The 13,789-nt window shown below is 36.0% G+C and overlaps 1 protein-coding gene across 2 annotated transcripts; it reads left to right on the top strand.

The window, feature by feature from the left end:
- The first annotated feature begins 962 nt into the window (after positions 1-962).
- On the top strand, positions 963-10,736 carry LOC121264533 (probable LRR receptor-like serine/threonine-protein kinase At1g07650). 2 transcript variants are annotated; one of them, XM_041167765.1, is made up of 24 exons: positions 963-1,316; positions 2,404-2,575; positions 2,817-2,888; positions 2,988-3,056; positions 3,138-3,206; positions 3,290-3,361; positions 3,498-3,569; positions 3,683-3,754; positions 3,846-3,917; positions 4,042-4,113; positions 4,207-4,278; positions 5,194-5,262; positions 5,805-5,870; positions 6,588-6,653; positions 6,760-6,795; positions 6,920-6,960; positions 7,141-7,520; positions 7,597-7,792; positions 8,116-8,256; positions 8,332-8,450; positions 8,599-8,809; positions 8,945-9,182; positions 9,647-9,797; positions 10,206-10,736. In XM_041167765.1, the coding sequence occupies exons 1-24, from the start codon at positions 1,199-1,201 to the stop codon at positions 10,557-10,559; spliced, it is 3,000 nt and encodes a 999-aa protein (XP_041023699.1). In that variant the 5' UTR covers positions 963-1,198; the 3' UTR covers positions 10,560-10,736. The 2 variants fall into 2 exon arrangements, with proteins under 2 accessions (XP_041023699.1, XP_041023700.1); XM_041167766.1 differs by lacking the exon at positions 963-1,316 and adding an exon at positions 2,034-2,168.
- The last annotated feature ends 3,053 nt before the right edge of the window (positions 10,737-13,789 follow it).

Here is a 13,789-nt window from a genome sequence, read left to right as displayed (position 1 = left end):
TACGAAAATAACATTTTCCTGTACCAAAGTAGTACTCGCATATCTATAGGAATTTTGAAATGCTCACCTTGTTCTTAGAGTACAAGAAGAACCCTCAAAGACTCCTTTTACAGTACTCTTTTATATGACATATATGCCGAAGTATAATTCACCATCAGTGTAATCTTTTTAGCTTCATTTAAAATTAACTTAAATATCTTTTACCAATTAATTAGTTAAAACTATACATGTGTCCCACTTATGTGAGATTATCGTGACTTTTCTGACTCAAACGTAATTCCCAGACACAAGAATGGGGCCATGCATGCATGCATGCATGTGTTGGACGTAATTTAATAATTGTTATTGTTTTCTTCTTCAATCAGCGATCCCACCAGAAGAGTCTGCTCCCCATTATTCGTCCTTTCCTGTCGTGCCGACACTGAGAGTTACATACATGCCTGCACGTGTCGACAGAAGATCATGCGCATACCAAGCAAAGGACGAATCCACCCTTGCAATGAATTTCCATCGGTTACGCCACTGCTTTATCCTGGATCAAGATGGCAGAGACGGACACAACATTCTTTTAATATCTCTAAAAAAATATATCATACCAATAATAATAAATATTATGATATTTAGTTCTATATTTATAATTCTTTTAATATTCAAAGCTCTCATATTTTAATAAGAAATTAGATTTTTTTTTTCCTGCTTACAAATCACGGTGTGAAATGGAGGAAATGATTGTTAAGACTATTTCAGATCATTTATTTTTAATAATTTATGAATATTAATAAAATAATAATAAATTATTTATAAATAGTACCGCGCACTTAGGTAGGAAGCAAAGATAAGCTGGAAGACGCCAACATTAAAAGCACATCACTCAATGAAGTTTCCATGGTCAGATACGGCGGGCATAATTCTTAATAACCCATGGGTTATGACACATGAGGCTTTAAAAAAGTCCCAACATCTTCCACATAATCTTAAAAAATCTCACTCACCAGTCAACCCGTACAATTATCTAATTAAAGGCGATTCAAGAGATCCAGTGGTTCTGTTGTTTGGCTTGTCAATTTCGGTTCATACTTCATACGGCAACGTTGGTGGAGCCCACATTGTCATTAGCTTAAAGGCTCAAGCTTGAAAAGTAGGAACCTCTGATGAATGCGTCTGCTTTAACCAAAGTTGATCATTTGAGGAGAAGATCATGGCAAGCCAGACTCGGATTCCAAACACCAGCCTTAGTTTTCTTATGCTTATGGTACTCATGTGCATGGGAGCAAAGAAAGTCGGAGCACAAGCAGGGCGTCTTCCTGACGATGAAGGTTTTTCTTATATATATATATATATATATAATATATTATATTCGTATGATTTTGTTTTTGGTAAAGCTCAAGTTAATAGAAATAGAATTCAGTGGATTGAGAAGCTTCGGCTGCATTTCGTTTGATAGTGCCAAAACTGAGTTGTCTTAGAGCTCAGTATGTTTCTTTGTAATTAGCCATACAGCAACAGAACACAGAGAAAAGAAATAGCTAATTATTACCTCAAACAGCTATGACCGGTTGCAGAAACAGAGTAACTAGGTCTTAAAACTCATAGAAAAAAGAAAAACCATGTAGCAATGATTCAGAAATTTGTAATAACCCAAAAGTTGCTCGGGAAAACTCCAGAACTCACAAAGCCTTTGACTATGCTTGAGTTTTGCTTTAGGAACCTAAATTAGATCAGATCACCCAACTTTATATGTGAATCTTCTTCCTTGGCATCCCATGCAGCACCTAATCATAACTTCCCATCTTTTGAGTTAATTCGAGTTCCTGATCAAAGTCATTGCTGGTGGTAGCATTTGTTAACAAGTTATATTGCAATTTTAGCAGCTCCTTAGATCTAGCAAGACGCCAGCCCCACTCTCCGATTCTTTACCACTTTAGCATTTAGCGGGATTGCTGCATCATAAACTATTTTCGGAATATATTTAGTGACGAGGTCCTTGTATGTGCCAGTTATATGGGGAAAAGTTCTTTTTTTTCATTACCAGTTTTGTGCTCGTGAGAATTAAGACGAACAGTCGATTCACTTCGGATATTATTCCTGACACAGGACATGAACTTTGTCCCTTCATTAATTACGCCTTTTACACAGGCTTCCCATGACAGCGTCTGAGAGTGAAGAACGTCTAGATATCCTCTTAACTGGAGCCCAATTTAAATCTAGGAATACAAAGATTAGACCGACTAACTTTTGTTTCGCAGAACTATAAGAATTCCATCCAACAAGTAGCATGCTTATCAATTATCTTATCAATTATTTAGGCCATTTGATGTGTGTTTTACCTTTTGTTTTCCTGGTCTTCTCCCTTTTCGTTCTCTTTTTAGAACTTGGTAGGGATGATGTGTTTGATGTCTGCAGTGGACGCCCTTCAAGAGATAGCTGCACAATTGGGGAAGAAGGACTGGAATCGCAGCGTAAATCCTTGCAATGCCGCAAGCTGGAGAACACCAAATTCAGTTGGGGCTCCGTACAACAATACTGTCAACTGCAATTGTTCCTACCCTGATGGTGTATGCCACGTGGTTCAAATGTACGCTTCCTTTGCTCCCATAAATTGCAAACTCTATCCTTATTGAACTTTCTTAAGATGCTTAATAGCAAGTAAATGCAGTAAATTTATTATATGATGTGAAAATTGGTTTAGTAGTGGAGAGCTCTCACTTTATTTTGGTAAAGTTTTTTCCTCTCTTTTTTTTTTTTTTTTTTTGAGTCATCCTATTTAAGCTGTGTGAACTTTGTAATCTATCCTTTTTTTCCTTCTTTACATGCAGATTTTTTAAAGGGCAGGATCTTGATGGTACACTTCCACCTGCTGTGGTGAAGCTACCCTACCTTAAGCAAATGTATGAAGATTTTCCAATTATGTATTTTTCTTGTTATTACACCATAAAATCAGTCCTGAAACTTCTATACTAACACCACATTTTTTCTTTTGGTTATAGTGATCTCAATAGGAACTACCTTAGTGGCACAATACCAAGAGAATGGGCTTCCACAAAGCTGGAATTTCTGTAAACAACTTACTGAACTTTCACATCCAAGGTTAGTCTGTAAAAGCTAATTACTGAACTAATGGAATGAATCAAGTGCAGGTCCATCAGTGCAAACAACTTATCAGGACGTATTGACTACTTGGGAAACATCACTACTCTTCAAGCCCTGTATGCTCTGGATCACTTTGTTAAACTATTGAAAAGTTTCAATTGGTTCATCACTTCTGTAATTTGAAAGGACTACTTTTCAGGAGCATAGAAAGCAACCTGTTTTCTGGACCTATTCCCCCTGAACTTGGGAACTTGGTTGACTTGGAGACTCTGTCAGCGTTTCTTTCCTTCCTTGTCTTCTTCCATATGACATTTGTTTAATCATTTTGATATTTTTTTATGATTTATTGAATAATCTAACAGTAGAATTAGTTGAATCAGTCTTAAATTTCAATCTGGTGGATGCAGCACTGTTAATGCCAACAATTTCACTGGAGAGTTGCCCACCACTCTCACAAATCTGACCAAATTGAAAAATCTGTAAGTGGTTGTAAACTTCTCCATCTGTATACAAGCAGTATCTTCAGATTTTTCTTTGATAACGTTTGGGTTTTTGTTTCATTCAATCTATGTTTCATTTGACCCATATATAGGAGGATTAGCAGTAACAACTTCGCCGGAAGAATGCCTGAGTTCTTTGGAAGCTGGAAACAACTTCAGGCATTGTATGTGATTTTTCCTACAATACATTGTAAATCTCTTTTACTGAAAAACTTCAGGTGAAATCTAAATCCATCCCAAATTGTGTTCTTACAGAGAGATCCAAGCTAGTGGTATTGAGGGGCCCATTCCTTCTAGCCTTTCTGTCTTGAGTAATTTGACCGAGCTGTGAGTTATTCCTTCTAAGTATGACGGTTGTTGAGTTCTAAAAATCATACATTCTTTGATTTTTATATCAGCAAATTCTATTGCTTAAGACAATAACAGTTGTAGATGATGCAATTTTGTGCAGAAGAATTAGTGACTTACGTGGAGAGGGTTCACTTTTTCCACCATTACAGAACATGGGAGGAATGAAACACTTGTAAGGTGTTTTTATTTGGAAAAGAACCATGCAATTAGAATAATGCACAGTTTTTAGCAGTTTTACTTACATCTTGTTTGGTTTCTGGTTCAGGATGTTGAGGAGCTGTAATATCTCTGGAAAAATCCCTCCATATATATCAAATATGACACAGCTGAATAAATTGTAATTCTTTGGTTCATTATTCTCTATAATTTTTAGTGAAGTGAATGGATATGAAGACATTTAGAATGATTTTTATGTTGAAATGTGTAGATATAATCCCACCGGTGAAGCTTCTTGCAATTTGATAAGTTACTAAATGCTAATATTAGAAATTTGTAGAAATTAGAGACCTTTTAGTGCCAAGTAAACCTATAGATTATATGAAAATAAATTGCCTGGTTTTGTACACCTGTCCATCTCAGTAGTTTGGTATTACATGAAGCTGATTACATTCTCCTAGTTGTGTTTGATGACTAAGAGTGTTTTACTGCATAACTACATGATACATGAAAGTGACAAGCAGATCCAGAATTTATGTTAGGCATATCACATGAATGTTTTTTTGGAGAGTGAGTGAACGAAAGAATTCAAGCTGCTTCAGCCCATTCAACTGTTGCTATAGCTAAAAGTACCATTTGTGTGCACTTGGATTACTCAGTGCAACCATTTTCTCATCTGATCCATACTAGGCATTTGCGGATCCTGAAAAGAAACTATGATATATAGTTACATCTCCAGAGATTTAAGTAGTCGAACATTTTATCGACATCTCTATCAATCTGTTGTACCCATATTTGTATATCCCTATGGTATCAATATACTGTATATTAATTTCTACTGATGATAATAATTATGTTCTATACATGGATATAAGAAAGGAGAATACCCTGGCACTTCAAAATCTAGAAGTCATCTGTCAAAGAAGCCTACTCAATCCAGATTTATCAATTTTCTTTATCTTTAATTTCTTTATTTTTCTCTCTAAATTTTAAATCTTCATCTCATTTATTGAACATGCATTACTCTCCATGTTCACTGGAACAGTTATTTAATAATTTTGTGTTCTTATAACATCGAATTTCACCCTTTTGGCAGAGATCTCAGTTTCAACAGATTGGAAGGAAACATTCCAGATTTTGGAGGTCTAACGAAATTGGACACCATGTATGCAATCTAATTCATGAGGGTCACTAACTTACAAAAAATGATGACTCGGGGTCTTTTCCGCATGTGTTAAGCTTGAAATATGAAATTGTCTTATTTCCCAAAACGATTAAATCTTTTTGGTCTTATTTTTTCTTTTCTGGTTCATCATGATGAACCCTAGCTAATAGCTTTAGGCTTTGGTACCAGTTTAATTTTTTAATCCACTCAAGTACTCTGACTATTTGCAAGTTTGTTAAAAAAATTTTATGCAGCAGCTTGTCTATGTACTAATAACTATACAATTAAAAGAACACAACTAGCTCATATTCACAGAATCATCACCCTTAAGACTGTAGCTTATGGAAGAGATGAGACAAAAGTTTTAACATTCATCCTCTTGGAATGGAGCATTATGATACCAAATCATGTCTGAAATGCTGCATACATGTATAATCAGTCATAAAAGATTAGAATTCAAAATGTTCTTTTTTGTACGAAGTTTGAACTAAGAGCAAAACGAATGTTTCTAACTGAATTGTATTTTCTTGATCACTGGATAGATATCTGACATCTAACTTGCTGAATGGGCCTATTCCAGAATGGATCAAGGGAAGAGATTACCGCTAGTATGTTTCCCGTCTGAACTTCTGTATAAAGTTTGCATGATATTTTGATCCATTTTTGTATTTTGATATTTGGTACTCAGAAGCATATTCCTTTAAGTTATATATAACATATAGAATTTGTGAATGAGGAGCTAGCTTTTGAGACAAATCATCAATTTCTACGTTAAACGACCATAAATTTGCTAGTTTAAGTTTAAAATAATTCAAAAGACAGTGCCAATAATAAATTCATATACGTGAAATCCTACTTTGGATGGGGGTTCATCATCTGACCTCCTTTGGTGTTATTTCTGGAGAACATTCCTGTGAAATGGGTGAAATAATTCCACTTTGCTGGCAGCTTCATTTGTATCTTGCTCCATGTGGTGCCACCTACAAACAGGGTTTTCTTCTTTATTGTTCAATTTTTCAGTTTTTGTATCTGGTAAGATCATATGCTATTATACCATTGGTGTCTGTCTATTCACAATTCGGTTTTAGTCTACATGTAATTATGGGAAGAAGGCCTACAAAGTTGGCACTACCGATTGGTTAGTTTAGGTCATAAGTTTATATACAGCTCTCTAAATTCTGAAACAATCTTCTACACAATATCTTTCCAAATTAGTTTGGTATTAGTACTAAAAATAAAAAACTTGAATACATACATGCGCACACGCATATACATCTTCAGGAGGGGGGATTTCAATGATTAAAAGGGTTTGTGTTTGTGGGCAGCCAAATAGATGTTTCTTACAACAATTTTTCTGCAAGCTCTGCTCCGAATACTTGTCCAGTCAATATGTAAGAAAGCTTTTCCCCCTTGACCCTAGTTGAGCATTGCTGCATTTAATTTTTTTCATTTATTATGTATTTTATCATTGAAATTAACTTGTTGATAATCCAACAGAAATTTGTTCAGAAGCTTTTATGGACTGGATAAATCGTAAGCTTTCAAGTTATTGAACTTTTAGAAAGAAAGGAGTGCTCACTATATATATATATTTTTTCATTTCAATTTTAGTCATAAAAATCCTGATTCTTTTTTCCTATGCTACGTTCTATTCTAGAATACTTACGGAGTGTCTGAGGAACAATCCATGCTCAAAAGGTATATATCTGTCAGAACCAAAATAGAATTAGATGCTTCAATAATATTAGGCTTTCCTCTTCAGTATTGCTTATTTCAGAAAGGAGAAGAATTTGGTCAATCTTTTCTGGATAAAATAATTGAATGTGTTCTATTAGGTTCTTTTGAATCTGATTACCTTCTAAATGTCCCTCTCTCTAGATCATTACTCGTTACATATAAATTGTGGCGGAAATGTAACATCCATTGGTAGAATCAAGTATGAAGCGGATTTAGACCCGGGAGGTGCGGCAAAATTTGTTCTCATGAACGATGATACTTGGGGCTTTAGTAGCACTGGAGATTTCTTGAATGTTGATACAAGTTCAAAGGACTATATCGCAGAAAATGTATCCATGCTCAGAATGAACGATTTTGAATTGTACAAGAATGCACGTCTCTCTCCACTTTCTCTCACATATTATGCACGCTGCTTGGCAAAGGGAAACTATACTGTGAAACTTCACTTTGCGGAGATAATCCTGAGAAACAACAGATCCTTTTACAGTGTTGGAAGACGGATTTTTGATGTTTATATCCAGGTACTGCTTGCCAACCAGCTTATTTTGTCTTCTATGTCGATATAGAAGATAAATTAACTGAGGTTCTTTGCTGCAGGATAAACTGGTCCTGAAGGATTTTGATATTGAAAAAGAAGCAGGAGGAGTTGACAAACCGGTCATTAGAAATTTTACCGCAGTTGTTACAAATAAAACTTTGGAGATCCGCTTTTATTGGGCTGGTAAAGGGACCCAAGACGTCCCAAGGAGAGGAACATATGGTCCGCTTATATCAGCTATCACCATAGACTCTGGTAAGTAATTTCTTTTAACATGGTGAGACATAAAATAATGGATGCATAACTATAGTGGGTGCTGAAGCAGTCCCAATAACTACTTGATGCAAAATACAATACTTGAAAGAAGGTTGATGTGCTGTTTACTGAAAGGCTTATCAAAATTTCTTCTTATTCATATCTTCTGTTCTTTGACATTAATTACTTTGTCTTGAACCATTGAAAAGTATCCTCTTTTACACTAGATTTACCCATATATGCAAGTGCACTGCTACAATCACTGTCAATAGCTACTTTCTTTGTTTCTTTTCTTTTTATTTATTTATTTATTTATTTTGCAGATTTCCATCCTCCTGATGATAGGAAAAGGAAGATATTTCTCGCACTTGGAACTGTACTTTTGGTGTCAACCCTGGTTTTCACAATTTTAGGAATTCTTCGGTGGAAAGGCTATTTAGGAGGCAGGACATCACGGGAACATGGTAGTTTAGTTGAGATGTATGTTTTATAAATGCTTTAAGATAGAGTCCAGCATCTTAACCTTGTTTCTTTTACAGATCTACAAGGATTAGATCTGCAAACTGGTTTTTTTACCTTCAGGCAAATAAAAGCTGCCACTAACAATTTTGATGCCGCAAACAAGCTTGGGGAAGGTGGCTTTGGAGCTGTATACAGGGTAGTCTAAATCCTATCATTGTCTTATATCTTTGGATCACTGCATTTATTATCTTTTTTCTTTTTCCCCCTTTCACATTTCACCTGGTCCATGAAATTTTCAGATAGAAATTATACAAAAACTATAATGCAAAGTATACTGTCAACAGGGAACGCTATTGGATGGTACCACAATTGCTGTGAAGCAACTATCTTCTAAATCAAAGCAAGGAAATCGAGAATTCGTGAATGAGATAGGCATGATTTCTGGTTTACAGCATCCAAATGTCGTTAGACTGTATGGATGCTGCATTGAACGGAATCAACTGTTGTTGGTATATGAATACATGGAAAACAATAGCCTTGCACATCCTTTGTTTGGTAAGCATATTTTTTCATCTTTGGCAAGAAAATTGTAATGGTTTCAGAAAGAAGGGGAATCAAATGTCTTAAATCACATAGGTTGAAACTAAAAATGTCTGATATCATTGACAGAGCCATCTACATCAATTGCAGGTCCAGAGGAAGGCCCAGTGAAATTGGACTGGCATACAAGACAAAAAATATGTGTTGGCATAGCAAGAGGTCTGGCTTTCTTGCATGAGGAATCGCCACTTAAAATTGTTCATAGGGACATCAAAACTACCAATGTACTTCTTGATAGGGACCTTAACCCTAAGATCTCTGACTTCGGATTGGCCAAGCTTGATGAAGAGGAAAACACCCACATTAGCACCCGAGTCGCAGGAACTATGTAAGCTACTTACTTTTCTCTCTGCCCAAATTATTCTTCTCATCTTTTTTTGAAAAAGATGGATCATAATTTCTCTAAAGGCAAGTTGCTTCCATAGAAGTAAACAATAGAAGACAGCAATTGAAGTCCCTTTAAATAGGTTCAATTTGGCCCAATACCATGGAAAAGGTCCTGGATGAAGTATAAGTAGGAAATTGTTCACATCAGCTTCTGCATATGCAACCCAAATGCACTCTCATTTGGTATTTCGGCTTTAAAAAGTATTCCAAAATGATACAGTTGGAAATAATCTGTGCTTGTTTATTTTTCCCCAATTCTATGTGCAATGACATAACTGCTCAGACTTTTCATAAAATAGTAACTGCAGAATGCAACAAAAGAATATATGTTTTACGTTTATGTATGGCTAATGGTGCATGATTAGATCAATTACCAACTTGCTAATATAATGATTTTCTTTGCAGAGGATACATGGCGCCAGAATATGCATTATGGGGGTATTTAACCTATAAAGCAGATGTATATAGTTTTGGGATTGTTGCATTGGAACTTGTTGCTGGAAAGAACAACATGAAATTCCGTCCAACAGATGATTTTGTGTGTCTTCTTGATTGGGTAAGATAGATTGCATCCTGTTTTTCTGATGAATGAAACTACAAGCACAGTTTTAAGAACCAATCACTTATTTTAGAAGTTCTCTATTTGGATTTTTCATTATATTAATCTATGCATAGATCTTCATCAAAGTTTCGATTTGCGCGCTACATTATCTTCATTGAGATCAATTTGGTGGGTAGAGAGTAGCCCTAGGTAATAATAGAATATGAAATGATTGAAATCAGTTAATATTGGCAGAAATGAAAGCCAAGAATCTGAACAAATTTGATTACAAGTTATTGACTCATCTTTAGGTTGTGTCCCATAATGCTCAACATTCATACGTCAGACTAAACTCAGTTAATGATTTTTCCTTTGTAATTCTAATTTATTTCTTTCTCCCACTTCCTCTCTTTCCCTATACAGGCCCTTGTTTTACAACAAAAAGGGAATTTGTTGGAGTTGGTGGATCCAAGGTTGGGGTCTAACTTCAGTAAGGAAGAGGCAGCAAGAATGGTTAAAGTTGCTCTATTATGTACTAATCCATCACCAGCGCTTCGGCCCACCATGTCTGCAGTAGTGAGCATGCTTGAAGGCCGAACTGCTGTTCATGAGTTGATTATGGATCCAAGTATTTATGGAGATAAGTCGAGATTTAAGGCTTTAAGAGACCAGTTTGATCAAATCCTAGGACGGAGCTCAAGTGATGTTCAGAGTCATGTTCATTCAACGGATGTAACATGGATTGACTCATCCGCTACACGATCAAGCCAATCTTGACCGAGAGTAACAGTAAGATAGCCATAACATTGCCTCACAGGTGATGCAAAATTCTGGTTTAGCAACAATCAAATATATGATGTATAAAATTCTATAACATGAAGCTGAAAACGTATTAAGTTGTAAGAAAGGTCGCTTTACATGACTAATATTTAATGTATTTGATCTGGTTGCTCATGCTATGCCTCCAAAACTTTGTCCTTCAACACCAGTTATTTTGGCACATACTATGGGGGCAAACTGACATTTCTTGACAAAAATTAAGGACATTCACAGGCTAGTTTTAGTGGGAGTATTTTCATCATTTTAAAAATGCTAATCTGAAGAAATTAGGTCACTCGTGTGCAGGAGTACTGAAAGGTGAATTGTGTAGGTAAATGCCGATAAGAACAGTATTTTTCCAACATCTTTAAAACCAACTCACTGAGCCAAGATTTTGTACAAACTCGCTGAGCTAAAATTTTGTTCAACACTTTTTGTTAACTATTTCATGAGATAACTTCTAAATAGAAGTTGGCCTCTAACAAATTGGCTCCTCTTTGCTGCATAGCTTGTTTTACAGGCATTCTAAGACAGGACTTGGGCTATTATTACTCAAAGAGCTCCTTAAAAAGTTAAACAAAAAAACAAACCAAACACAAAATAGTTGACATATACATGCGTTTTAAGGGTGTAGATCTAGATACCCAGACATAACCGGACTTTTATCCAAGTTTTGAAAACAGGGCGAATATCTACTCGGACATAACCGGATCGGTATATTTATTGTTGTTGTCTTGAACTTGACCTATCACTATTGGAAAATGTTACCCGTAAGAATGTCAATAATCACAGCACCAAAAGACCTAATTATGGATTAACCGGATTAAAAATTAGATCCGGGCGGGTAGAATAATATTCTAGCCATCTAGGTCCAATCTGGATGAATAACCGTCTGGATTCACCCAAATTTTCGGGTTCCGAACCAAACTGGAAAAGTAATCCGATCCAGATGCACATCCCATTGCGTTTGCTGGGTGCAAGGATCAACAATCTAATATCTATTGCATATATTATTTTCAAGTCAAAATCCTTACTTCTATAGGCTACATCAGCATTGTTAAGAATTAACTAACCAGAGGATTGAGTGAAAGAATATAAGAAGACTCATTTGTAAAATGTTCATCCTATTCTAGCTCTTTACATTGTTGATATATATATATATATATATATATATATATATACAACTACTTGTAGCCACTATGGCTGGAAAGAATAAAACAATACAAGTCTGCTATAGAATTACAAAAATACAGAATAACCAACTTTGCTACACGGTACTTGTGAGTCACTGTCAGTAGCCACCATATAAGTCCTAGAGTGTCAGACTTCACTGCATGTGGCTAGGTGTAGGAGTAATCGTGGGTGGTGGCCTCTGTTGCTAAGTAGCCAGTGTATTTCCTTAGTGTTCTAGTGTCCTCTACTTCAGGGGAATCAATGCTTGATCCTTTGGTATGCAATTCTTGAGACTCTCCCGCAGGATGGACATATATATTAAGGATGCCCATCTTGGACAATAACAAGTAGAAAGGTGGTGTTGTTAGGGCCTTAGTAAGTATGTCTGCTAGTTGAAATTTTGAAGACACATGCACTAGTTTAATAATACCTGCCAACACCTTTTCTTGAACAAAATGACAGTCCAATTCTACATGTTTTGTTTTTTCTCATGGAATATGTGATTCTTGGTGAGGTGTATTGCGGATTGGCTATCACAATACAACAAGGCATGTTGTGGATGTTTAATATTGAAATCCTCCAAGAGACCTTTTAGCCAAATGATTTCACAGCTTGTGTGTGCCATTGTCCTATATTCTGCCTTAGCAGATGACCTTGGCACCACCACTTGTTTATTTGATTTCCAACTAATCAAAGAGTCACCAATGAATATGCAAAAGCTAGTTATAGATCTTCTGGTTTTAGGGTAGCCTACCCAATCCGAGTCACTGTATTCTTTAAGATGCAAAGAGGATTTTGAATAGAAGAAGGTCCCTTGACCAACTGAGCCTTTAAGATACTTAAGTATCCTATGAGCCATGAGGAGATGAGTGTGAGTGGGCTTATCCATGAATTGGCTAAGAATACCAACAGAATAAGTAATATTAGGCCTTGTGGTGTTTAAATAGATAAGTTTTCCTATCAATCTACGATAGCTAGTGACATCTGAGAGGCACTCACCAAAGGAGTGTGTTAGCTTGTGATTTGGTTCCATTGGAGTGGTCACCACTTTACTCCCAAGCAACCTAGCATTTTCAATGATCTCCAAAGCATATTTCCTTTGGCAAACGTGAATTCCATTATTTGATCTTGCAACCTCTAATCCCAAAAAGTATTTAAGTATTCCCAAGTCTCAAATTTTAAATTGATCATGGAGATAAGCCTTCACAGAGTCAGTTGCAGTTAAACTACTTCTTCTCAAGATGATATCATCAACATACACCAAAAGGGCAATAAAACCATCCTTGTTACTTCTAGAAAATAATGAATAATCTGATTTTGATTGGCAAAAACCAGAGGCAACAAGTGAGGCAGTGAATTTCTCATTCCATTGCCCTGATTCTTGTTTCAAGCCATACAAGGACTTGTGAAGCTTACATACCAGCTTCTTTCTTTCAAGTTGAGACTCTCCCTTAAGCTGAAATCCAGGCAGCAACTCCACGTAGATCTCCTCATCGAGATCACCATGTAGAAATGTATTATGAACATCAAATTGTTCTAAATACCAGTTATGAATTGAAGCAAGGGCAAGGAATAATCTGACAGTTGACATCTTTGCTACAGGACTAAAAGTTTCTTGTTAATCGAAGCCCTCACATTGAGTATACCTTTTAGCCACTAGTCTTGCCTTGTGTTTATCCACAGTGCCATTTGATCTTAATTTCACTTTGAATACATACTTGCAACCTATTACTTTCTTGCCAGCAGGGAGATGAGTTACTGACCAAGTTCTATTATTTTCAAGGGCAACAAGTTCTTCAGTGATAGCATTATGCCAATGATCACGCACAACAACTTCTTCATAGTTCTTTGGTTCAGAGATGAGAGCAAGAGATAAGGCATATTTGTGATGAGATGGAGATAGCCATGAGTAGGAGAATGTTTTCTGTAAAGGGTGGGTAGTGGAATATGTAGAGAAGGAAGGTTTGGAAATAGATGAGACTAATTGGCAGTGGTAGTCATGCAAATATGAGGGT

This window comes from Juglans microcarpa x Juglans regia, chromosome 5D (assembly GCF_004785595.1).
Source record: "Juglans microcarpa x Juglans regia isolate MS1-56 chromosome 5D, Jm3101_v1.0, whole genome shotgun sequence".
Classification (NCBI taxonomy): domain Eukaryota; kingdom Viridiplantae; phylum Streptophyta; class Magnoliopsida; order Fagales; family Juglandaceae; genus Juglans; species Juglans microcarpa x Juglans regia.
This window is presented reverse-complemented; position numbering and strand designations above follow the sequence as displayed.